The 27,162-nt window shown below is 32.4% G+C and overlaps 1 protein-coding gene across 1 annotated transcript in view; it reads left to right on the top strand.

The window, feature by feature from the left end:
• Positions 1–27,162, top strand: part of SI (sucrase-isomaltase) — a gene marked incomplete at both ends in the record, with an annotated part of 161,716 nt that overhangs the window by 84,395 nt on the left and 50,159 nt on the right. The window contains 10 exons of the mRNA XM_084232623.1: positions 904–1,032; positions 1,459–1,566; positions 4,981–5,043; positions 9,634–9,750; positions 12,468–12,555; positions 14,678–14,816; positions 17,464–17,597; positions 25,175–25,209; positions 25,300–25,416; positions 26,278–26,426. Of these exons, the coding sequence (XP_084088749.1) occupies positions 904–1,032; positions 1,459–1,566; positions 4,981–5,043; positions 9,634–9,750; positions 12,468–12,555; positions 14,678–14,816; positions 17,464–17,597; positions 25,175–25,209; positions 25,300–25,416; positions 26,278–26,426 (1,079 nt within the window). The remainder of the gene's footprint in view (positions 1–903; positions 1,033–1,458; positions 1,567–4,980; positions 5,044–9,633; positions 9,751–12,467; positions 12,556–14,677; positions 14,817–17,463; positions 17,598–25,174; positions 25,210–25,299; positions 25,417–26,277; positions 26,427–27,162) is intronic.

Here is a 27,162-nt window from a genome sequence, read left to right as displayed (position 1 = left end):
TTTCAAAAATTTTGGTGGGTAAGAACTCTTTCTAAGAATTAGGACCACTTTATAAGACATTAGCACATACTGAAGGAATCAATGTATGGATTCTGAATGCATTATTATGAGAAACATAATTGTATATATTGATGATACAGGAATATGGAAGTGAACGTTTATGAATGGGAGTTTTACATTATTGTATGCAATATATAAGGTATATATTTGCATATCTTTGAATAATAGTTTTAGCTTATATCTATTAACAGAAAACAACAAATTTGTTATTTAGGCCTAAATAACAGATTTCATGATAAATTTCAACATCTATCCCTTCAAGTATATTTGTATATAATTATCTATAAACAATATCTTGCTTACATAAGCTTAAGTATTATTCTAAAATAATTGACTTTGCTGGACAATGTATGAAGAATCTTACAATAATTGATGAATTTGTTAGTAATACTTTTCCCTCTTTGTCAGAAGAATTATTTGAAATTACGACATATCTGCTTTATAGTTCTTAAAGAGAGAGTAATACTAATGTTTGTATATAATGCTCAAAATTCCAAATTGCTATTTAACATATTTCCAAACGCCATATATCATTTCCTTCTGTGTATCCCAGTTTCTTTCAGAATTGCCTTTTAAAAGCTGATTTTGAAGCATTGTTACTACTAAACCTGAATTCCATTATTAACAAATGAATTATTTTATGAATTTCCTCTTGGAATATTTTATACTTTTTTCTTAATACTTTCATTGATTGAACATTACAATATTTAATTCTCTTTAGATCAAAGGAAATACATTAAAATGTTCATTTTGTGATGAGTTTATAAGTGTGATAGGATGTGATGCAGTTACTTTTGCTGCTTACTTCACTATTCTTACTTCAGTATAATTGTCATCTTTCAGGATGTTCAATACACAGATATTGATCACATGGAAAGGCAACTAGACTTTACAATTGGTGAAAGTTTCCATGACCTTCCTCAGTTTGTTGACAAAATAAGAAATGAAGGAATGAAATACATTATTATCCTGGTTGGTGTTTATATTTTATATTTTATCTGGACCTTATTGTCTTGATTTTATTGAGTTTTCTTTCTTAGAATAATGGGAAGAAAGTATTTCAAAATAATCAATATATAATTTTGAATTCTACATCCAAATCTAAACTTTCTTTATTAATTCACTTTATGTGGACTGCCACCAGTGTAATTTTATACTTATGTATATCCTTATAGAACTAAGTATAGAACTGGGATCAAAGGTGAGCTTTCTTTAAGGAATTTGGAGATCAGTATAGCCAGAACACTGATTGATATTAAAAGTCCATTTGTCAACCCATATGAGGACATAATTTAATGCTAATGCAATAATAAAAATATATTATGTTTTGTAACAAAAACCAATGTAACTATACTTTCATTCCATAGTTACCAAGTTTGGATTTCCTTTTACTTTCAGGATCCAGCAATTTCAGGAAATGAAACAGAGACTTATTCTGCATTTGAAAAAGGACTGGAGAAAGATGTCTTTGTCAAATGGCCTAATAGTGATATTTGTTGGGGAAAGGTACTAAGTTTATATCTTGAAATAAAATAAGTCAAAAAAATCTATTTTATTGAAATTTCCCATTAACTTAAAGCTGTTAAAACACAATAAGAGGGAGAGGTTTACTATAAAGAAATGTTGTGATTCTAAGCTATTAAATAAAATATGTACTCTCCAAGTTAAATCCAAATTATGGAAAACACAAAAATATTATGTACAAGTCATATGTTCAAATAGTTTGTTTTATTTTTAAATGGTTTTTTATTGTATGTATTGGAACCTCCTACGTTTTTTAATTGCTTTATTATTTTTTAATTTTATGTATTTTTTACATCTTTTTTTCATTTTGCACAATGTATGCATTTTCATCTTGGTTATAGTGCCCAAACAATTCCCATAACCCCTTGTTTTGATCCTAATTCCTCCCCCGCCACTGTAGTGTGTTAAAATAAGACAGAAAAAAAAAAATATACCAGATGGTCTCATTCATAGCAGGAATTTACAAAACCTAAATAAGGGACCAGGAAAAAGACTGATTATAATAAAGTGGAAATCAAAATCAAGCACTTACCTTTTAATATCAATATACCACTGGTAAGATGGCTACTCAGTATTCTATACTGCAAGCACCACTTAAATACACTTCTAAAAACATTTCATTTTGATTGCTGAGTAATATTCCGTTGTGTATATGTACCACATCTTCTTGATCCAGTCATCTATTTTTGGGCATTTGGGTTGTTTCCAAAGCTTAGCTATTGTAAACAGTGCTGCTATAAACATGGGGGTGCAGGTGTTGTTTGGAATTGATGTTTCTGTGTCCTTTGGGTAAATACCTAGGAGTGGAATTGCTGGATCATATGGAAGCTGGCAGTTTGCAGCAACATGGATGGAGCTAGATGGGATCATGCTCAGCAAAATAAGTCAGAAAGAAAAAGAAAAATACCTGGATGGTCTCACTTATAGCAGGAATATAGAAAACCTAAATAAGGGACCAGGAAAAAGACTAATTAATACAAAGTAAAAATTAAAATCAACAAGCAATTATAAACCAGAGACACACTATGGGGTGGGTGGAGGGAAGGAGAGAGGAAGGACTAGGGTCATAATAAGGGGGTTGCAATTGTATGGGGAATATAACCAAAATGAAAATGCATACATTGTGCAAAAATGAAAAAATGATGTAAGAATTATATAAAATAAAATAATTTAAAAAATAAAATAAAAACATTTCATTAATATAATGCTGTTTTTAGAGTTATTCTTACATTTTTACCTGAACATGTAATATAATTCTCTGTATTTTATTTAAACAATATTAATCATACCTACCTGGGCATACAAAATATCCTGATTTTGCTTACATATAAATGTTCAGAAATAATATCAAATAGTCACAACTGGAATAAAAACAATAACAGCAGCACATATTGGGAGATATAATTAAATGCAGTGTTGCATCCTTTTTGTATCATGGACTGAAAAATGACATTGACGATTAAAATTATACAATTCAAACATGGGCTATGAATTAGTTAAAGGCATTGCATCCATACTAATTTGTTGGTTTTGATAATTTTACAATGGTTACAAATATTTCAACATTAGAAGACATGCATAAAGACATGCATATTTCAACATTAGAAGACATGCCTCCCCTGGTGGTGCAGCGGTTGAGCGCTGGGCTGTGAATCTTCCTGCAGCTTCTGCAGTGCCTGTTCCATCCCTGGCCACCAGCAAGGGTCCCACATGGAGTGCAGACCTCTCCTGCCGTGCCCCCCTGCTCCCCTCAGCAGTGTATTTTGTCATGTTGTCTGTTCTGCTCCCCGCTTTGGTGCTGGTGAATTCTCCGACCTTCCCGTGCTTCTGACTCTACCCAGTGCTTGCGTAAATAAATAAATATATATATATTTTTTATAATAAATATATATATTAAAAAAAGGGGGCCTCCCTGGTGGCGTAGCGGGTTAAACGCCACACTATTAAGCTGTCCGCAGCCTCTGTAGTGCGGGTTGGATCCCGGCTGGCCGTGAGAATCCTACATGGTGTCGCAGACCTCTCCTGTTGCGCCCGCTTCTCCCCCAAGCAGTGTATTTCAGTCCATCTGCCTGTTCTGCTCCCTGCTCTGTCTCTGGTGAGTCCTCTCACCTTCCCGTGCCTCTGGCCTGTGCCCAGCTTTTGTATAAAAATAAATAAATCTTTATAAAAAGAAAAAAAGAGTTTAGAAAAACTATGGACATAATTTTACAGCGTTTGCAAGTCTGAAATTACCTTCAAGAAAGTGTCAGCATAAAATAGAAAAAATCCTATCCTAAAAATAGTGAAATACATTGTTTTAAGCGAAATTAAAGTATAGGGTATGGCATATTAACTATGAAAACATTTTTTCTTGGGCCTCCCCTGGTGGTGCAGCGGTTGAGCTCTGGGCTGCGAGGCTGCGCGCAGCCTCTGCAGCGCCATTCGGTTCGATCCCCAGCTGCTTTCCGGCCACCTGAGGAGGGTCCCACATGGTGCTGCAGACCTCTCCTGCCGCCCGCTGCTCCCCTCAGCAGTGTACTTCGGCCCTTCTGCCTGCTCTGCTCCCCGCTCTGGCTCTGGTGAATTCTCTCACCCTCCCGCGCTTCTGACTATACCCAGTGCTTGTATAAATAAATAAATAATAATAATAATAAAAAAGAAAACATTTTTTCTTTCGATTGTCTCTTTCCATGTTTTTGTCATTTCTTTCTCTGCTTTGTTCCTTTACAACTTTACTATTGACAAGTAAATCTTGGTGTGTAATTAGTCCTTTGGTGTTTATTTACATTTTTATATGGGGCATTCTGATTTCTATAAAATAGCATCAATTCTTCTACTATGTCAGCATGATAAATGGGCTTCATCCTGAATGTTTGTCATTTGGTTAGAGGGAATCTTTGGTTGGTAGAGAGGCATGGATCGAGTTGGGGAACAGGGGAGAAAATGTTTTAGACCTAGCTGTGGAAACCAAGAGGTTATTTGCCTTACTTAGCATGACATCATCTAACTCAGATTTTTGGACATTTTAAATATAGATGTTTAAATCCTGGAGTCACTCTAAAAATATATCACATTTAATATATCACATTTAAATAAATACAATAAATGAATTTAATATTATTTATTGTTCATATATTTTGGTTATTGCTATTGCTTTCAAAATCACTATTTATAGAAAGGTTTGTATTCATATTTTAAATAGGAGATTACTATGTATAATAGCAATAGTTTGAAATATATATATATATATATATATATATATATATATATACCAAACTGAAAAATGGAACTAAAGGAATTACTAATCCAGGAATCATGAGTCAGTATGCCTTCAAAACTCTATAATATTTTATTTAAGCACAGTGATATCATACTAAATTTATTTTGAACTGCTTTCCCTTTTATTATTTCTTATAGGTTTGGCCAGATTTGCCCAATGTAACAATTGATGAAAGTCTAAGTGAAGATGAAGCTGTTAATGTAAGTTTTATATTGATTAAATATCTAAAAGAAATACACACTTGGATTTTATGATCATGATGATCAATTATTTAAGTTGAATATTTTCCTTAAAATGTGGATGAGTAGTTGTCTAATTCCCCATATCATATCTATTTATCTTTTTAAATTTTCTTATGTTGTTGTTCATTTTTTTTTTCAGTAGTTGATTTCTGCCCTCGGGTGTAATCCATTTAAATCTCCATCCACTATAACACCTGAAAACCATCACCATAGACCTTTGTGTTCTTCCCACCCTGTTTTGACCCTCTCCCTCCTCCTCCCCAGGTGTATGGTTCAGATATGTGGTTTGCCTGCAAGTTTTGTCTTTTTCCTAATCCTTTGATTGATTTCACTCCCCATATGAGTGAGACCATCCAGTATTTTTCTTATCCTTCTGGCTTATTTTGCCTAGCCTAATCCCTTCCAGCTCCAAACCTGTTGCCACAAATGGCACAAATGTACCTTTTTTTGATCACTGAGTAGTATTCCATTGTCTATATACTACAATTTCTTGAATCCATTACTCTGCTTGGGGGCATTTGGGTTGTTTCCATATCTTAGCTCTTGTAGATAGTGCTTGCAATAACCTTAAGAGTTCCAACTTTTCCTTTAAAATATTTATTTTGTGTCTTTGGGATATATTCCCAGGAGTGGAATCTCTGAATCCTATGTAGATCCATTTTTACTGTTTTGAGGATCCTCCATATAGCTTTCTATAGTGGCTGTACTCGGTTTTATTCCTATCAGCAGTGTAGAGTTTTCCTTTTTCTCCACATCCTCACCTGCATTTGTAATTGCCAGTATTTTTTTTTAAATGTGGTCCATTCTCACCTGTGTGAGGTGATATCTCATTATTATTTTGATTTGCTTTTCCCTGATTATAAGTGATGGTGAGCATTTTTAATATACTTATTAGTCATTTGCATTTCTTCTTTGGAGAAGTGGCTTTTTAGCTCCTCTACCCATTTTTGACTGGTTGTTTGCTTTGATTTAAGTAAAATGTGTCTAACTATTCTTAAATAACAACTTGTGTCACACTATGAAGTAATTTTTCAAAAAATTATGTTTAATAAAAACACTTTTTAAATTTTACTTTATTGTGGTAAGAATCAATAGCATGACATTTGCTGTCTTAAATTTTTAAGTTTGCAACACAACTTCCTTGACACTCAGAACAAGGTTGCCCAGGTCACTAGAATTTATTTATTTTATGTAGTTGTAACTTTATACCTATAGAATTGTAACTCCCTAATAGCCCCAGACTTCAGTCCCTGGCAGGCACCTTCCTAATTTCTACTCATTTAAATTTGACTCTTTTACATACCTCAGATGCGCCTAATAATATTTTTATTTTTCCTTCTGTGACTAGCTTATTTAATTCATCGAATGCCCTTGAGCTTTTATCATGTTGCTGCATATTACAGGATTTTCTCCTCTCATAAGACTGAATATTATTTCATCATACTTGTTCATCACAATTTCTTTATCAATCCATCCATCAATGACCATTTAGGTTATTTTGAATGTTCATTCTTGAGACTATTACAATAAATGATGTAATTCAAGTGTTTTATTGAGATCTCAATTTTATGTCTTTTGGATAAATGTCCAAATGGGATTAGTGGAGCAAATTGTAGTTTCATTTTTAATTATTTGAGGAATCTGCATAATGTTATCTTTAATGGCCACACTGTTTTGCAAACTGTGCAAGGATTCCAATTATTCCATTTCCTCACCAACATTTATCTTCTGTTTTCTGAAAATAACCATTCTATCAAAATGTTTTCTTAGTTTTTTTTTTATTTTGCATTTTCTTGATTATAAGTGAACTTGAGCACCTTTTCATTTGTATGCATTCTTTTAAGAAAAGGCCATTCAAATGTTTACACATTTTTAAAGTCAGTTACAGATCTTTTTTTTTTTCTTCTATCAAGTTGTAGAATACTTATAGCATTTGGTAATTAACCATTTATCTAGTGCACAAATATATTGTTCAGTTCCATAGACTGATTTTTCACTCTGTTGACTGTTTTCTTTGCTGTGCAGAAACTTTTAATTTGCTATGATCTCACTTGTCTGTTTTTTAGTTTTTTTTGGCCTATGTTTTTTTGGGAGATATCCAATAAAGCATTGCCAAGAGAAATGCCATGATGATTTTCTCCTATAGTTCCTTCTAACTTTTGTAGCTTCAGGTGTGACATTTAAGTCTTACAATTTCATGTTAATATTTATATGTGATGTACAATGAAAGTCCAATTTTATTCTTAAGTGTTGGTTATATTTTTTTCAACACCATTTGTGGAAGAGATTATTTTTCCCCATTTTATGTTCTTAGTGTTCTTATCAAACAGCAATTGACTATACATGTATAGAATAATTTCCAGGCTCTTTATTCTGCACCATTGATCTGTATGTCTATTTTTGTACAGTATTAACACTGTTTTAATTATAGCTTTGGGATATGTTTTGAAATCAGGAAATGTGATGCCTCCAGTTTTATTCTTTTTTTCTAAGATTATTTTTGTTATTCAGGAACTCTGTTGTTCAAAATGAATTTCAGGATTTTTCTTCTATTTTTATAAAGTTGGCATTAATACTTATTATTTTGAGTCTATAGCTGGTTAGGGTAGTATGGACATTTTAACAATGTCATAATTTCTAATTCATAGACATGAGATTCTATTAGTGCATTTCTTCTAAACTATCATTTAGCATATTTTGTCATTTCAGTGTATAAACCTTTAACTATTTAAGTTTATTGAATGGGATTATTTTCCTCATTTTTCTTTCATATAGTTCATTGTTAGTATCTACACATGGAATTCATTTTAATGTGTTGATTTTTTGCCTCCCACTTTACTAGATTTATTAGTTCTAATATGAAGTTCTTGTTTTTTTTGTAGATTTTTTAGGGTTTTCTACACATAAGATATTATCTGCAAACAGGGATATTTTTATTTCACTTTTATATGGATTATTTTTCTTTGTATGCCAGATTGTTCTACTATGACTGCCAATAAACTGACGAAAACAAGTGGCAAGTATGAGCATCCTCACCTTGCTCCTGATTAACTGTAACATTAACTACTGACTTTTGATATATGGTCTTTATTTTATTTTTGAGACAATTCTAGCTACTCCTAGATTGCTGAGAATTTTTATCAAGAAAGTTTTGAATTTTGTATATGATTTCTCTGCATCTGTTGAAGTTATAATGCAATTTTTATATTTCAAACTGTTTATATGACACATCACATTGATTTTCTTACATTGAACAATTCTTGCATCACGGAAAAAAATGCAGCTAAGTTGCATGGTGCATTTAATGTACTGTCGAATATTGTTTGCTGGTAATTTTTGCTAAGAATGTTTCCATTTACATCCATAAACAATACATTTTTTTATGTTTTTTTTTTTCCTTTTGCTACCTTTGGTTTTGGTATCAGGCAATGCTAGTCTCTCAAAGTGAATTTGGAAATAATCTCTCCTTTTCAGTTTTTTTTGGGGGGATGCTTTTCAGAAAGATTCATATGAATCCTCCCATAAAAGTTTCATATCAATCATCAACAAAATCATTAGTTCCTGAATTTTTTTCTTTCTTGTGAGGTTTTGATTAGTGATCTAATCATAGAAATAATCAGCCCATTCAGATTTTCTAATTCTTCATGATTTATTCTTACTATGTTTTATGTTTCCAGGAATCTAACCATATCATCTAAGTTATCCAGTTTGTTGTGTATAATTGTATATAATTGATCTAGGACAATTCCTGGCATAGAAAATATTCCTTAATATAACTACATAGACCATTATTCAAGTGGGTTTAATACAATTTTGGGAAAAACAATAATTTTAATTCCCTTTCAATCTAAAATTATCCATGATGCATGAGTATTGTAAATCCTTCTCTACTCTGTATTTCTCTGTGTAAAATGTCCCTCCATATCCCGTCTATTTAGAAGTCTGCTTGAAGTTTTACTATATATGTTTAAACTGTGATTGTAAAGTATTCAGTTGACACTATAACAGTTGAAGGTCAATCTTCTTCTACCACATAAACTCCTACCTTGGAATTTATCCTATAGACTGGCAAGTGGGGCTATTTTTAGTAAGGAAGGATTAAATCACTTTTTTGCTGATGTAAAAGAGAAAAAAGAAATAGTCATGGTGGTGAAGGATTTATTGGTTCTGGAAGGGCAGAAACCTTGGTAAAATATTTTTGTTGTTCACTAGAAAAACTGGTTAACAAAGGAATGCCTTCCCAATAAGATCCCAAACCTCCAGGACTCTAAAGATATGGATAATAAAAACATATCCTTTCAATCTAAAAAGCCCCCCAAACATGTATATGTGTGGTTTGAACTGAATATTTAGAATTCACCTAAGACTCTCAGGTTTTTCTCTTCTCTCCTCATAGATTTTTCACGATCCTTTTCCTCCTCAACACTGTAAGGTGGTTGGAGGAAATCTATCACTCGTGTGCAACTTGTGTTCTATAAATGTCTGACTTAGGCATATAGAGTCACTGTTATGACTTTCTACATGTGGCTATGGGTTTTGTTTTAACAGGCTTCAAGAGCTCATGTAGCATTTCCAGATTTCTTTAAGAATTCTACAGCAGAATGGTGGGCAAATGAAATTGCAGATTTCTACAATAAACAGATTAAGTTTGATGGTTTGTGGATTGTAAGTACACTATGGACAATTCATATTTTAAGTTATTTGTTGAGTAGTGATAACACAAATTTTAGTAGACTCTAGTAATAACATTAGTGTTAATAATACCTGAGAACAAGGGCCTACCCTAGTGGTGCAGTGGTTGAGCGCTGGGCTGTGAAGCTGCATGAAGCCTTTGTAGCACCTGTTCCATCCCTGGCCTCCGCGAGGGTCCCACATGGTGCGCAGACCTCTCCTGCCATGCCCGCTGCTCCCCTCAGCAGTGTACTTCGTCTGTCTGCCTGTTTTGTTCCCCGCTCTGGCTCTGGTGAATTCTCTCACCCTCCGGTGCTTCTGACTGCACCCTATGCTTGTATAAATAAATAAATCTTTAAAAAAATAATAATAATACCTGAGAACATTCACCTGAGCCCAGGTGACTTTTCCATATTATTTCCCCCTTTTATTAAGTAAATATTAAGACAGCCATATTAAGACTGCACTAAGGTTTAGGGTTCTTATGATGGAAAAATACCCTTCAGCGATAACCATCAAGAAACTGAAAATATCGTGATCTAGTACTTATAAGACAGGGACATTATAGAGCATACCTGGGTAACTTTAAAGTCATGGGAAAGGAGAATTAGAAGGAGAGGGAGGGAGAGGAGAGGAGAGACAGAGAAGAGTTTGGGGTCCTACTTTTATTTGAGCTCTCAGGGTTAAGGGTGAGGGGGGGTCTAGTCTGTTCTGAGCTTACATTTTTTATTGTAAAAGCTTACATTTTATTGTTCTGAGCTTACATTTTTATTGTTGAATTGAAAATATTCATAAGAAAGAAAATTTAAAATATGGGAATAGGGGCAAAGAAGGAAAATGGGAAGGGGGAATACTAAACTCAATCCCAATTTATCAGAAAACTAAATCAGCCAGAATCTCTAAAACAAAAGTGTCTTCTAGGGAGTGTGACAAGTTAAGCCCTGGCTCTGATCCAGTGGTATAAATGGCCATGTATTTGAGCTAGTTTTGTTTCTCTTTTATTTATTTATTTATTTATTTTGAGCTCATTCAGTATGAATGCTTGGGCAACTTTGAATCAGACACTTGCTTTACAAAAAAACTGAAGTCGGTTTTAGGAACATACAATGTATGAGCCCACTCATTTTTTTTCCACAGAATTTTCTTATTTAAAAGGCTGCTAACATACAGTTTTAGTAATTATGTACATATATGTTATTTCCTGAATATTCAAGTTGCCTATTTTTAATGACCAAGATACCAAACTCCTCTCTTTTTCTAGCAATTCATAATAGCCTATGGGCATTTATTTTCATTCAATATTTGGATAAATCTCAATCATTCTTTGATATATTAACAAACACCCTAACAAATTCAACAAAATTATCTCAATCTCTTAATCTTAGGTATAATCTTATGGAACTAAGATTTTTAACAATCTAATAGCAAAAAAAAAAAAAATACTTTATCCCCAGTAAATATTTAAATAGATTTTTTCATAATAATTCTTTAGATGCTTGGATTGTTTATTGCTCTGCTTATTTTTCAACCTCTGCATCAGTTAACATGTATTTAATTGAAGTCAACTTTATAATTGGTTGTTATGTATAAATTATAAATGTGGTTCACAGCACTGTACTATGATTCAGTAGAACAGTAAAGCATACATTTTATAAACAATTGTGTAAAAGATACATTAATTAGTGGGAAATACAGGTTAACCTGATGTATAATCTCATGTGCTATAATAAAATTCTATTAGATTATCCCCATGAACTATAATTTTTTGCCTTGATATTGAAACTGATTTATATATCTAGATACTGGTTTCTTTATATATGATTATGGAGATCCTGAGACATGTGCTCAATAGAGATATGCTTTGAAATTTGTATTCAGCTCTTGTATTCATAAATAAATAAATCTTTAAAAAACCCATTGATAAAAAGTCAGTGGTAATAGTAGACGGAAAGACAATGGGAAAAGATAGTTAGTATGTCATTTTATGTTTAGGAAACTGAAAAAAAAATATGATATTCTCAACAGGAAAAATCAGACATTCTATTTTTCAGAGGAATGGATTTTTAAAAATTAAGAGCAGGGCCTCACCTGGTGGTGCAGGTGGTTGAACCCCGTGCTGTGAAGCTGTCCACAGCCTCTGCAATGCCAGTTCAATCCCGGCCAGCCATCGAGGGTCCCACATGACTCAGCAGAGACCTCCTGCCACGCCTGCTGCTCCCCTCAGCAGTGTATTTCCTCAGTCGGCCTGTTCTGTTACCCGCTCTGTCTCTGGTGAATCCTCTCACTTTCCTGTGCATCTGGCCTGTACCCTGGTTCTTGTATAAACAAACAAACAAACAAACAAACAAACAAATAAATAAAATCTTTGAAAAAAAATTAAGAGCACTGAGATAAGCTCTATTATTTTTTTAAAAAAATATTTATGCATACAAGAACTGGGGTACAGGCTGGAAGTGTGAGGGTGGTGAGAGGATTCACCAGAGACATAGTGGGGAACAGAACAGGCAGATCCACTGAAATACACTGCTGAGGGGAGCAGCGGGCGAGTGAGTTAAACTCTTTAGTATTATTGAAATGCCTTATACTTTTCCTCTTTAGAATAATGAATAGGTAAGTATTCAAATATGTTGTTTTAATTTACTGATTCTCTGAATTAGTTCTTTTGAAAAAAACATGGTTTTTTTTGTTTGTTTGTTTGTTTTTGTTTTTAGGATATGAATGAGCCATCAAGTTTTGTACATGGATCAGTTACTAATCAATGCAGGAGAGAAGAGCTAAATTATCCTCCTTATATACCAGGTGCAATATTGCTACCATATATTTGATATTAATGCCATCAGACAGGATTCATAATTCCAATTATCACTGTCCATCTACATTCTGGACCACAGTTTGACCTATTACCATTATTATTTAAGACTATTTTGAGGAGAAAATTAGGAAGTATGTTTTTTTCTATATGAACTCATTTCTAATTTGCTTGAAATTGTTGTTTTGGAGGACCCAGGTTGACTGCTGCTGTGTCTGGTATAATGATATGTATCTGAGAAGGTGTGACCTATTCTATCTAAAATATAGTATTGAAAAGCAGTGTTACCTCAAAAAAAAAAAAAAGAGAACAATAAAAAAATTCAGATTTAAACATTGTCAATATTCATTTTTAATCAAATGTTATTGATTTTCCATTCAACTTTGCAACTGTATAATTTTGGAGGTAGTACCTCACACCTTAATATGTGCAAATGCTTAATTTATTCAGAGCTACTACAATAATCCTATATTACCCTCCTCTTTTTCCCCATTTGTTTTGATAGCAACAATCTCTTTCACAAAGTTTAAGAGATATTTTTGGTTGTGTTTTGCCAGTTTGCCCTCTTTGGTTATTTCTATTTGATAAATGAACAAAATTATCTAGTTATTTTATTTCACTTTCTGACTTAATTAATTAGCATAATCACCTCAAAATATACTGAGTTTCTTCCAAAAGACACTATTTTATCTTTAAATTGCTGAGTAGTACTACATGTAGTATATTTTATAATTTATTTATGCTCTCATCTGTTGATGGGTATTTAGTTTGATTCCATGATATAACTATTATAAATAATGTTGCCATGGATATAGGAGTGCATAAATATTTTCATATTATTGTGTCTCGACCCGCAAGATTCGTAGGCATGAAAATAGAAGGGCTGAGGATTGAAATGAGGGGCTTGAGACAACTTGACGCTAGCGGTTGCTTCTTTATTTTTCCTTTTCCTTCTCTTTCTTCCCCGGCCTTCTCTCTGCTCCTCTCGCAGTATCCTCTCGCAGTATCCTCTCTACTATCTCATGGTTCTCTTCTTATACCCTGGTAGCTCCTCCCATCATACCTCCCAGTCTCAGGTGATTTACAGGAAAACACAGTGGTTTCTCAGAAGGCGAAACTGTAAAGCGAAACTTAACTCATCACATGCATGTGCAACACGGTGCATGCTCCGGACGGCTCCAGACATTATTGTTTTCATACTCTTTGGGTAAATGCCTCGTAGTGGATTGCTGGATCACAATATTTCCCACTTTTCAGATTTTTTTTTCAGGGAATCTCCATAACATTTTTTATATAAACTGTACCAATTTATAGTGTTACCAGAGAAAATGAGTGTTCATTTCCTCCACATCCTCACCAGCATCATACAATGTATAGCACCTGTATGTTGAAAACTACAACTCATTGTCAAAAAAAAAAATAAAATAAGACACAAAGAAATAGAGATATCTTAGGTTCATATATTGGATCAATATCTTTAAGATTAAAAAAAATCTTAAAATTGTTTTAATTCTTGTTATACTTGGAAAAAAAGGAAAGAATATTAACATTATTCTGCTGTCTCTGATCTAAGAAGAAAATAAGAGCTTTCCAGCATTCATCCTCATGCTTTTATGTAGGCAGTAAACTTCATAAAATGCTAGCATCTGAAAGTAATGGCAAAGCTCTGGAAATAGCATGTCAAATTGTGGAAAAGCCAATCAAATGCTGTTAAAGCATTTTTCATGCTATTAACTTCAGGACTTCATATTAAAAATGGATTTTTAAAAAATAAAATAGATTTAATCATTATATATCAACTTAAGTGTACTAAATGATAGATTTTCAGGAGTACACTTATTTTTAGATTTTTATTGATTAATGTTAATTCATAATATTTTATTACTGAATAGTGCAAAACTTTTCACACATTTTTCAGTCACACTTATATAAATAACATCTGTTTTAGGTGAAGACCATCTTTTTTTCATTTGTAATTAGCATAGACACTGTACCAAAGGTTAAAATTCAATAAAAAATAAAAAATTATATGTTTTGTCAAAATAATATATAGCCATTTTTGCATATTTTGATGTAACATAATTTATTATCTTTTTTCATTGATTTTCCTAGCACTCACAAAAAGAACTGAAGGATTGCATTTCAGAACTTTGTGTATGGAAACTGAGCATATACTAAGTGATGGATCATCAGTTTCACATTATGATGTTCACAATCTATATGGGTGGTCACAAGCAAAACCTACTTATGAGTAAGCAATGATCACTTTCATTATTAGCTTATCTAATCACATGATCCTTTAAGATATAGAAACAATGATACTTTCTTTAAAATTCTTTCTTGCTGATTTGTTCTTATCTGGTAGCACTTTTCTTATCAATGTTATCTGTAATTGACTTATCCTTCACTGTAATTACAACAATTTGTTTCCCTTTCACAATCTATAACATTTAAAAATTTGTATATCCTTCAAAAAATAATCCTGAACGTTTTTATTCCCCACTGTGTACACGGCTCATAGGAACACAGTGCCTAAAAATGATAGATGCTCAGTATTCACTTTTGAATTCATAAATGAGAAAATAATTTATATAATATGAAATTATTAATTTAGACATTAAAGCTTAATTAAATCTGTTATTTAAAATAATCGTTATGAGAATAGGTATGTGTCAGTGATTTTTAGCTCCTCAGATTTGAATGTCCATACCAAGCAACTTCTATGTGACATTGATAATAATGGTACACAGGCCATTCTATGACAATTAACTCTTTATTGGTCAATATAACTTTCTGCCATAAATGAAATGCCCTAATAATTCTAAAAATCTCAAAATAAATCTCAAAAAATAAAAAAATACAATTCTGTAAATCAAATATGGTAGCTACTAGCCATATATGATTGCTGAGTAACTTGTTTTACTTGGGTGGGAAAGAAATTTAAATTTTACTTAAAATAAATGAGTTTGAATGTAATTATAAGTCCATTGGCCCCATATTTCAAGGGGGCCCCATACTGCGTAATGTAACTTCCGAACACTGGATCTTAAATGCACATTGTAGTCACAGAAAGAATGTTTTTTTTTTTTAATGCTGATTTAATAGGTCTGTCTTAAAGTCTAAATATATGAATGTAAGAAAGTTTCCTAGTTGGTTCTAATGAGATTCTGGGTTTGAAATTTGCTGCTCAGTTATATGATGGAGGTTGATAAAGTATAAAATGTTCTTTGGAGTAAGTAGTATAGGTAATATCTCCTCATTGTCTTATCGCTAGCACCAAATTCTTTAACTTAGAATAGGTCAAATATTTAAGAAATTATTACTTGAATGAATGACCACAGATTTGTTCACCAAATCTTAGTGTAAAGACACTAAATTTGTTTATGAAGTCTAGGAAATGTCATTTTTAAGAAAAAAAAAAAACAGACTATTCTTCAACAATGCCTTTTTATTTTCCAGCTATCCTCAGCTAACTTCACTTTACCAATAGTATATATGTGTGTATAAATGCATATATATGTATGCATAGATACCCATAGATAGTATGTATAAATATGTATAATCATATATATGTATATAAACAAACCATGAGAACTTAAATATGAACCAGTTATGTATATTAAGATGAAAGTACACAGTTCAAGAGAAATTGAAAGAAAGTATTTTCTTCATAGAGAGTCATCAATTAAATTTTTGGACCACATTTCAAGATACAGTATTGTTTCTGACACATTGTAGGGGCTTAGCAAATTTAAAAGACTTAGTTACCCCAACAAAATTATAAAAAAATGTATATGTAAGTTCAAGGAAGGTAAGGGTACATTTGTAAATTGTTGATTTATGAATGTGTTTAAACATGTCTGAGGCTGTTTTACATCTTAAAAATGTTATGGGAAAGATATCAGTATAATCTTATAAAGAATGTCTTTTAATATTGTGAAATATATTTAAATGAACTGTTAGCTTTGTTCCTGTACTATTTTTTTGTAAAATTTTTAATCACATTTGGTATTTAAATTAAGCAACTTAATAAATTTCAAATTTTGAGTTAAATTAGCCCAATTTTCAGTCATAGACTTTTCACATGTTATAGGTGCTTTTGCAGCAATTTTTTTTTTCAGTTATATGAGAAAAAAGTTAACCACTCCTTCAAAAATTTAAAAAATTAAAACATTGTCATTTATACTTAACAACCTTGACAAAGCTAAAGGAACACTAAAAATAAATTACACCTCATATAATCAAATGATAGAATTAAAGACATTTTAATTAAAATTAGAAAGAAATGGAAGTCTTCATACTATATTCAGTTGCCTTGCTTGTGACCGTCTGTTTAAGTTTTCTGTTTCTTTCCTACTTAGTCTCATATGTTACATAATTCCAAGAATGTGACCATCTCTTCCATGTTAAAAATAGGGAATATTATAGCAAGATTCTTTGGTGAGTAGTATGGAGATCAGGTTTGGACAAGTCATAATTGAGAAGGTTTGGAACAAATCAGTAATTAGGACCTAGATTTTTATTACAAAAAATACATACCTCTAAAACAAACAATAATGTAAACCAATGTTGCCTCCATAAAATAAACATATAATTTAGGTGAAAAATAACACATTTATATATAATAAAATTAGTTCATTAAAAAGCCTACAAAATGAGTAGTCAATTTGATCATGTTAATAGTTGACTTAACTTAGATTAATTGACCATATATAAAGGCCACTTAGCAAAGTACTGGTAATTATTCGAAGGGAGAATTTTATACTATAATAGAGTGAATCTTTTATATAAGAGCTAGATTTACTAAAAGATAAAACCGGCATCTTCAATCAAATAATGAAGTGATCATAAGTAGAAATATCTAATATAAAAACTGAATAGATCCTTCCCCATTTTAGTGCATTGCAGAAGACAACTGGCAAAAGAGGAATTGTTGTTTCTCGTTCCACATATCCAACTGCAGGGCGGTGGGCAGGACACTGGCTTGGAGATAACTATGCAGAATGGGACAATTTGGACAAATCAATCATAGGTATGTCAAAGTCACTAATTTTGTAGTTACTGCTTTCAGCATTATATAAGTTAATTTACTTTAGCTAATGCTAGATCATGTATTTTAAGATTCTTTCTTGGAACTTAGCTTTTGGCATCATCTGTGGTGACAGTTGACATCATGAAAAAGCAGTTGAGCAAGAAGCAGGATCTTGGATGCAACATAGAATCTAATGGAACCCTACAAGTCTATTTTGAGATACAGTATAAGTCCTTTTGTGCTCTCAGTTTCCAGATTAGAATGGGCAGGAACTGAAAAAAATAACATCTAGGACTAAGAATAGAAATCTAGAGTTTAGAGAATGAGTTAAAGAATGAAACATTTCAAACCAAAATTTGTAAGTTACTTGAAAATAATTAAATAAACATCGTCTTTTTTGTTTTTGTTTTTGGTTTTGGTTGTTGTTGTTTTGACTCTATTAAACAATCCATGTCCAAAGTCCATCTGCCTCCCTCTTCCAAACCCCCTGATAAGCACAGTTAACTCTGTTTGCAGAGTTCAAGTATTAGTCCTTCTATTTTTTATATATATGATAATATTCTGCAGAATTTTATTATTCTGCAGAGTGAAACCACTTGCTATCTTTCACATTTTGACTGATTTTCTTCAACATAATTACCTTGAAGTCCATCATTTATCCTTAATGCCTCCATCTTTCTTTGTAGCTGTGTAATATTCCATCAAGTAGATGTTTCATGATTTTTCTAGCCATTCATCTTATGAAGGGGACTTGTTTTGACTCCATGATTTGGCAATTGTGAACAATGCTGTTGTGTACACAGATGTAGATAAATCTTTTAATATTAGAATTTTCATTTATTTGAATAAATACCTAAATACCTTATAGAGGTATTTGCTGGGCCGTATGGAATTTCCACTTTTATTTGCTCAAAAATTTTTAAGACTATTGTTTTTCACAGGAGCTGTAGCAGCTTGGATTCCCACCAACAGTGGGTGATAGTACCTTTTTCATCACAATCTCGCTGATATTTGTTAATTTCATTCTTCTTTATATGGGTCATTCTTATAGGGGTGAGTTGGTATCTCAAAGTGGGCTTTAATTTGTATTTCTCTTATAAGAAGTGATGTTGAAAAATCATTTATCTATAGGCCATCTAAATATTTTCTTCAGAGAAGTGTCTATTGAGATCACTTTTCATTTTTTAATTGGATTGCTTGTTTCTTTGTCATTGACTTGTGAACTTTGCAAATTTGGGGAATTAAGCCTTTGTCAAATGTACAGTATAAACAAAAAATTTCCCCATGCTTAGTTTGTCTTTTGTTTTTTGTGATGGTTTATTTGGGGGGCAAAATCTTTTAAGTTTGATGTAGTCCCATTTGTTTTTTAGTTTTGTTCCCTTTGCTGTTGGGGTTTTACTCCCAAATACATCTTTGTGATAGATGTCCTATAGTGTGTCTCTTATATTTTCTTTCGAGTACTTAATGTTTTGGCTTCTTACGTTTAAATCTTTAACTGATTTTAAATTCATTATTGTGCAAAATCAAATGTAAATCCTTCTTTATGTTTTCACAAGTGGCTACCCATGTTTTCCCAGCACCATTTACTATAAAGACTATATTTTCTTCATTGTATGGCTATAGCTTCTTTGTCAAAGATTAACTGTGCATATTTATATGGATTTAATCTCTCGGTTCCCAATTCTGTTCCATTGGATTTATTTTCTGTTTTTGTTCCATAATCATATTTTTCTGATTACAGTTACTGTGTTTGAAGTTAGTAAGTTTGATATCTCAATTTTTCTTTTCTCTTGAGATTGTTTTAGCTATTTTGTGCCTTTTGAAGCTCCATATACATTTGATAATGTTTAAATTTCCTTTAAAAAGTCCTTGGTGCTTTGATACATTTTGCAATAAATCTTTAAATTGCTTTAGTTAGTATGACCACTTTAATTATGTTAATTATTCCTACTCAGGAGCATGGGCTATTTTCACATTCCTTGTATATTATTATATTTTTCAGCAGTTTTATAGTTTTCAAATTAGAGTTCCTTCACTTCCTTCAGTGAGGAAATTCCCAGATATTCCCTTCTTTATGGATTGAACTATATTCCTTATTTCCCTTTATTCTGATACATTTTTTCATATAGAAAAAAATGCCACTGATTTTTATGTATTGATTTTGTATCCTGCTAGCTTACCATAGTCATTTATCATTCCTAGATGTCTTTGTAAAATGTTTTGATTTCTCTATAATTAACACATCATCAGTGAATAATGACACTTCACTTCATTTTCAATTTAATTTATTTTCATGTCTTTTTCTTGCATAATAGATTCAGATAATACTTCCATAACTATATTACATGTTAGTGATGTTCATAGATATCCGTGTCTTGTTCTTGATCATACCAGGGAAGTTTTCACCTTTTCACCATTGAATATGATGTTGTCTGTGGACTTGTCATATACAGCTTTTATAATACTTAGATAGGTTCCATTGATTTCTACTTTTCAAGATTTTTTTCTCATAAATGCATCCTAGATTTTGTCACATCTGACATCTTTGGGGTGATAATGTGGGTTTTGTCTTCCTTTTTTTCTGATCTAGTAGATGACATAGATTGAACTGCACATATTGAACCAGTCTTGCATCCCTGGGATGAAGGCTACTTGATAATGGTGGACAATCCACTTTATTTTTTGCTGTATTCTATCAAGAATTTTTGTATCATGTTCATTAGAGATATTGGTCTATAATTTTATGTTTTCATATTACTATTTTTCATTTTGGAAACAGGATAATGTTGGCCTCATAGAATTTGGTCTGAAAAATTTCTCACTGTCATTTTTTTATGATTTTTAATAGGATATGTATTAGATCTTCTTTATAGATGTAGTAGAAGTTACTGAAGAAAACATTTGCTCCTGTGCTATTCATGAGGAAGCTTTTTATTACTCTTTCAACTTCAGCATTTGTGTATGAATCTAATCATTTGTCCATTTCTTCTGAGAGTCCAAATCATGTGCCTAGAGAATTTTGTAATAAGTTCTTATGATCTTGTATATTTCTGCAGTATATGTTATAATTTTGCCCATTAAATTTCTGATTCTATTAATTTGGATTTTAACTCATCTTCATAAGTATAGCTAATTTATTATCAATGTTGCTTAATTTTTCAAAGAACTAATTTTTTGTTTCACTGATCTGCGGGATCAGAACTGATTGTTTCACTGATCTATCTTTTTTGTTCTCTATTTCATTTATTTCTGCTCTGGTTTCGATTGCTTTGTTGCTGTATTTTTCTAGTTCTTTAACTGCAGAGTTAGATTGTTAAATGGAGATTTTTTTTTTTTTTGACATCGGCCTGTATTGTCATTGACTTCCCATGTAACACTTCTTTTAAAGCATCCAATAGGGTCTAGTAGCTTCTCTCTCTTTTTTCATCAATTTCTATATATTTTCATATTGTCTTTGATTTGTTCATTGATTCAACAGTTTTTCAGAGGCAGTTAGTTTAGTTTTCATATATTTGGTTCACTTTAGGATTCCTTTTATGGTTCGCTTCTGGCTTTATAGCATTGAGGATGCATGGTATTATTTCCATACCCTTGTATTTTCTGAGACATATGCCCTATTATATGTTCTACTCTTGAGAATGTTTATGTGTACTACAGAAGAATAGTATTCATTATTTTTAGGATATGAAGTTCTATAAATGTCCAGTGAATCCATCTGATTTAATACTTCATTTAGAGTTTTATTTCTTTGTTAATTTCCTGTCTGGCCAATCTATTCCTTTGTGTCAGTGGTGTGTTGAAGTCTTCAACAATTATTGTATTTTTGTTGATTTTTTAAAAATATTTTATTTACTTTTTCAAGGAAGAACTGGGATACAGGCCAGAGGTGCAGAGGGTGAGAGGATTCACCAGAGACAGCATGGGGTGCAGAACAAACAGATCAACTGAAATGCACTGCTGAGGGGAGTAGCAGGCGAGACAGGAGAAGTCTGCTGCACCATGTGGGTTAGCTCCCTGGTGGGCCAGGGATAGAACTCCTGCTGTAGTGGCTGGCAGCTTGATAGTGCTATCTTTAACCCCTGCATCACCAGGGAAGTCCTGATGTATATATATATTTTTAGCTTTAATAGTTACCTTATAACAATGTCTTCCTATGTTTGGAACATGAATGCTAATAATAGTTACATCTTCTTGGAGATAGTGCCATTGATCATGGAACAGTGTTTATATTTGTCCATGATTACCATTTTTTCAACACCATTTTAGGTTGAAAGTCCAGACTACTGGCTATGAGAATAGCAGTTCCTAATTTGCATTTTGAGTTACTGGAATTTGTGACTTTATTCTAGCATATGATTTATAGTTTGCTTTTGTCATTCAGTTTTAAATGGTTCTCTTATAAACAGAGTGTGAATAGTTGGATTTTTTTTTTCCCACATCTTTTACCTCTGTGTTTTTTATTGGTAAATTCAGACCACTCACAATTAAAGTGATTATTGATATGAACATTTTATTATCTGTTGTTTGTTTTGATTGTTTTATGTTTATTTTGTCTCCTTTTCCATTAATTTTCTCTTTTATTCCTGGATGTTTTTATGTAGTATGTCTACAAATTTTTCACGTCTTCTTCTCTGATTAGTAGATAGTATGGGGGCTTTACTTAAATTCTTATGTGAGGTCCTGTATTCCTTTATGAGCTGGTGTCTGCTCTCTGATATTTAACTGAACAAGTTCTGCCCATATTTCCCCTCCCCCCACAATAGTATTTTGTTGTTGACTCCTAGTATTCTTGCTCATGCTTCTAGTGCTATATTATCATTGTCATTTGATCTGGAGTTTGTGTTTTCAGTTTTTCTTTTCTTGTAGAAAAGCTCCTTTCAGGATTACTTAAAGAGAATGTGTGGCAAACTTAATTAGCTAATTCTGTTCTCTGAGAAAACCTTTATTACACTTTCATACTTAATTGATAATTTTATAAGATAGAGGAGTCCTGACTGGCAGTTTTTGTATTTTATGATTGCAAATATTTCCTTTACTCTCCTCTTAACTGTTGTCTAGGCTGAAATCCAGGGAGATCCCAATTTGGAAGTATTTGTAAGTTATTTTCTTTCCTAACTTTCTGCAAAATTTTTCTTTATATTTTATTTTTGATAATTTCACAGTGGTTATAGGTCTTTTTGCATTTTAAAATTTAGGTGTTCTTTATGCTTCCTGGACATCCATATTTAATGCATTGTGTAGGTTCAGAAGGTCTTAATTATTTTTTTAATAGTGTTTATGCTCCTATTTTTTTCTCCCTTCTGGAGCACTTGTAATTATTAGATTTCCTCTTCTAATTTAGTCTGGTTTCCTCATTTTTCCTTTCTCTTGACTTCTTCTAAATTTGCAATTTGTTACTTGCATCGTCTACAACTGAACTTCTTTCTTCTGCCAGTCAAATTCTATTGAAATCCTTTTCTATAGTCATCTAAATTTCATTAAGAACCTCTTTGTGTGACCTTTATAATATATTCACTATCTTTTGGTAAGAATGCTCTTTGTTCCTGGTTATCCTTTCAGAGATCTTGTGTTTGTTTATCTGCCTATAGCTGACCTTCCAGTATCTCATTTACACTTTTTAATGTTGCTAACTTGAAGTTGTTATCAGATATTTTGTCTAATCAGATTCTTTGGTATTTATTCCAGGACTTCTGTCCTTCTTGCTTTGCATTTCCATCTTGTGTTGTGATTGTAACTTGTTTGCTTGGCATGTGTATTGCCTTGTTTACAGCAATGCATGCTCTTGTGTGTGGTGGGAGCCCTGGGATAAATTTTCTTGCCTTGTTTCTCTTCTTAGTTTACCTTGGTGTGAGGCAAGAGAGATTGGGGACTTTAATCCTTCTTCTCAGTTTGAGAAATTATGTTAGTTGCCTCTATCTCTTCTTTCATTCCACAGCATTGTATTCTATGCTTAGGTTGTATTCAGTTTCCATCCTGCCTCCCTGCTGGTCTTTTCTGCTGAGGGTCAGTATCTATGAAGTTTGCTTCTCCCACTGGAAAGAGCAGCATCTGGACCACCAGGATCATGTTCTGGGATTGATTTGCACTTGTCTAAAAGGCAGTGCTGTGTATGTAGCAGGCACTTGTGTGGCAACGTAACACTATGGCCACCCACGATAACTGCCCCAACCTTGCTTACCTGCAGTTCTTGAATGCCTGGGATGTATATGTGTCCTTTGTTTACTTTCTAGAGAATTGTGAGTTAATTCTAAAGTCCTTCTTTCTATTGTTGTACTTTTCATGAAGTCTGGCCTTGCTCAGCCTGGCTTCTCTGTGATTTCTTCTAGACAGGTGGATAGGTGAGTTTGCTTTGGGTGCACTGTGCACGTTCTGTTCTAATTGCAGACTTCCCAATTTTTTCTAAGTCTACATAGTTCCCATTGCACACAATTGCACAGTTGGATCTTTTTTTTAAAGATTTATCTATTTTTATTCAAGAACTGGGGTACAGGCCAGAGGCGTGGGAGGGAGAGGATTCACCAGAGACAGAGCAGGGAGCATAAACAGGCAGATGGACCGAAATACACTGCTGAGGGGAGCAGCAGGCAAGACAGGAGAGGTCTGTTGCACCATGTGGGAATCTCCCTGGCTGGCCAGGAATCCAACCCACACTGCAGAGGCTGCGCACAGCTTGCTGTGCTCAACCCACTGTGCCACCAGGGAGGCCCCAGACAATTGGATCTTTGCCCACTCACATGTCAGCGAAATCCCTCCAGGGAATTGTACATTGTCTAGAGTTGCCTCTCTAAGAGATGGATATTTTTATTTCATATATATTTTAATATTTTTTAACCTTTAATAGTAGGGTTCAAGGAAGATAATAGAAACATTCCTTTAAAAGGAGTGTTAAAAAATCAAAAGCATTTTGTTTAATTGAAGTGACCATTATTCACTGGCTTGTTTTTTTAAGATTTATTTATTTATACAAGAACTGGGATACAGGTTGGAGGTGCGGAAGGGTGAGAGAATTCACCAGAGACAGAGTGGGGAACAGACAGGCAGACTGACCAAAGACACTGCTGAGGTGAGCAGCAGGCGAGGCAGGAGAGGACTGCTGAGCCATGTGGGTATCTCCCTGGCTGAACAGGAATCGAACCTGTGCCGTAGAGGCTGCAGACAGCTTCATAGAATGGTGCTCAATCCCTGCACCACCGGGGAGGCCCAGCTTCTATTTAATAAGAGTAATTCAGTTGTTTCAAATGATAAGACCTATGGTTAAAATATTGCAGACACAAACTCTTAATATGAAAAATGAAATCAACAAAAGCATGACCACTTCCTTCTCACTATATAGTATGTGTTTTGCTCTAAATATGTCATCTTTCAAGAGTCAAGAACGCTTAGATTTCATAACATTATAGAGTAAAAATATGTATGAATATAAAATAAATGATACAATGCATATTAATAATCTGATAAATATTTCCTTGAATGAGAGGTTTTTATTAGAGCTAAAAAATCTTAATAAATAGGACAAAAGCAAATATTAAAATATATAAAAACGTAGCTTTCTAATTTTGTTGTTCTAATTATTTTAGGTATGATGGAATTTAGTCTCTTTGGGATATCTTATGTAAGTGGCTCTGTTCCTTTTATCTTCATAACTTGCAAATATTAATAAGCCATCTATTAAATGTGAATTAAATATAACAATATATTTTAGACTGGAGCAGATATCTGTGGTTTCTTCAACAATTCAGAATATCAACTCTGTGCCCGCTGGATGCAACTTGGAGCATTTTATCCATACTCAAGAAATCACAACATTGCATTTACTAGAGTATGTAATTACTACATATACTTTAATCTCTCTCCACCTCTAAATTTATTGATCTTAGAATTTATTGATATAAGAATTGATCTTAGTTGGATGATTTGTAGATGAATACTTTGAGCCTTTTCACATACTTTTTACTGTTCTATATAATCTGCTTCTGCATTTCTTTCAAACTGCTGTGGAACAGTTTAAAAAAAAATCAGCTTCAAACTAAATAGTGAAATGTCAAAAGTCATTTGAAATAGTAGAATCCATGCATAAAAGGAACAGATTTAAAAGGCAAATGTTAAAACCACTGAAATAGACAGTATTAATCATTTTACCTAACGGTAAGTTTTGACCAGTAAATATAATTTTTTTTACAATATCAATTTTAGTCTTTGGCTTGTAGTATGTAGCCCACAACACACTTGGACATGCTCTTTCTTCTCTCCAATATTAGGACATTACTTCTTATACTGTTAATTCTTCAGTAACATAATTTATTCATTTCCCATGAGAATACAATGCAATGTACAAAGTCACCATGTGGATTTCGTAGATCTCCTAGAATTTTCACCCCAACCTAGATTATCACCATAGTTGACAATGTAATTTTCACCTATTCATGTGAACCACTCTCTACATATGTCCATATAAAATAAATCAATCCATGGGCTTAATTTGCAATTTTATTATTAAACTATTAATACTGTATTTTGCATCACATGGCATAGAAATATGTTCGCATAAGATTTTAGTGACTACAGAATATAATTTGTGACAAGTTAATGTTATTAACTTATTATTTTCAAAATATGTATTGACGATTATGTCTTAAGCAAAAATAAGAGTTTGTGACTATTATATTTTGCTCTGTTGCAGAGACAAGATCCTGTTTCCTGGAATCAAACTTTTGCTAACATGTCAAGGGAAATTCTAAATATTAGATATACTTTATTGCCCTATTTTTATACACAGATGCATGAAGTTCATGCTAATGGTGGCACTGTCATCCGACCCCTTTTGCATGAGTGAGTATAAATTTCTTTTCATACTACAGAGTTATATATTTCATTTAATTTAGTTGATAATGTCTTGTACAATATAGACTATTTTAAATTGAAAAGTTTTTCATTGCATTGTAGCATCTTTTGGGTTTTTTGGTTTATATATATATATATATATTTATTACATCACCCTTCATTTTTGTACAATATATGATTTCCTCATGAAATTCCCACCACCAGTTTACCTGTGCATCATCACCATAGTCCCCTATAGTATATATACCTTTTGGTTTTACTAATATATACACAAATAAATATTAATCACTTATTAATAAGTAATCATTCTTCTTGGGTCTAACTACTATGTACTAGGTGTTATTGTAGATGATTGCATATACTCTATTACATTGAACATTTAAAAAAATTCTTGGGAATTAATAATATTTTATATTGTAATTGCTTTGATTGAAGCTATTAGCAGTTAAATAAATCAATACCAATTCTACATCAAATATTGAAATTCTTTTTTCATGGCCACAGTTGCTGAAATTTTAGATGTTCTAATTTTTAAAAAATGCAAATAAATTGTGGTTGTTAACAAATAAAAAAACAGATTCAAACAAAAATACAAATAAAGCTTGAATTAGATTTTTGTGTAACCTGTAATAGAGTAATTGAATAAGAAGAATTGTTAGATTGTATTTTTGCTAAACCATTAAAATGTAAATAGCAAATATTTATTCAAATTAAAGCAATAGTA

The sequence above is a fragment of the Talpa europaea genome (assembly GCF_964194135.1).
Source record: "Talpa europaea genome assembly, chromosome: 4".
Classification (NCBI taxonomy): domain Eukaryota; kingdom Metazoa; phylum Chordata; class Mammalia; order Eulipotyphla; family Talpidae; genus Talpa; species Talpa europaea.
This window is presented reverse-complemented; position numbering and strand designations above follow the sequence as displayed.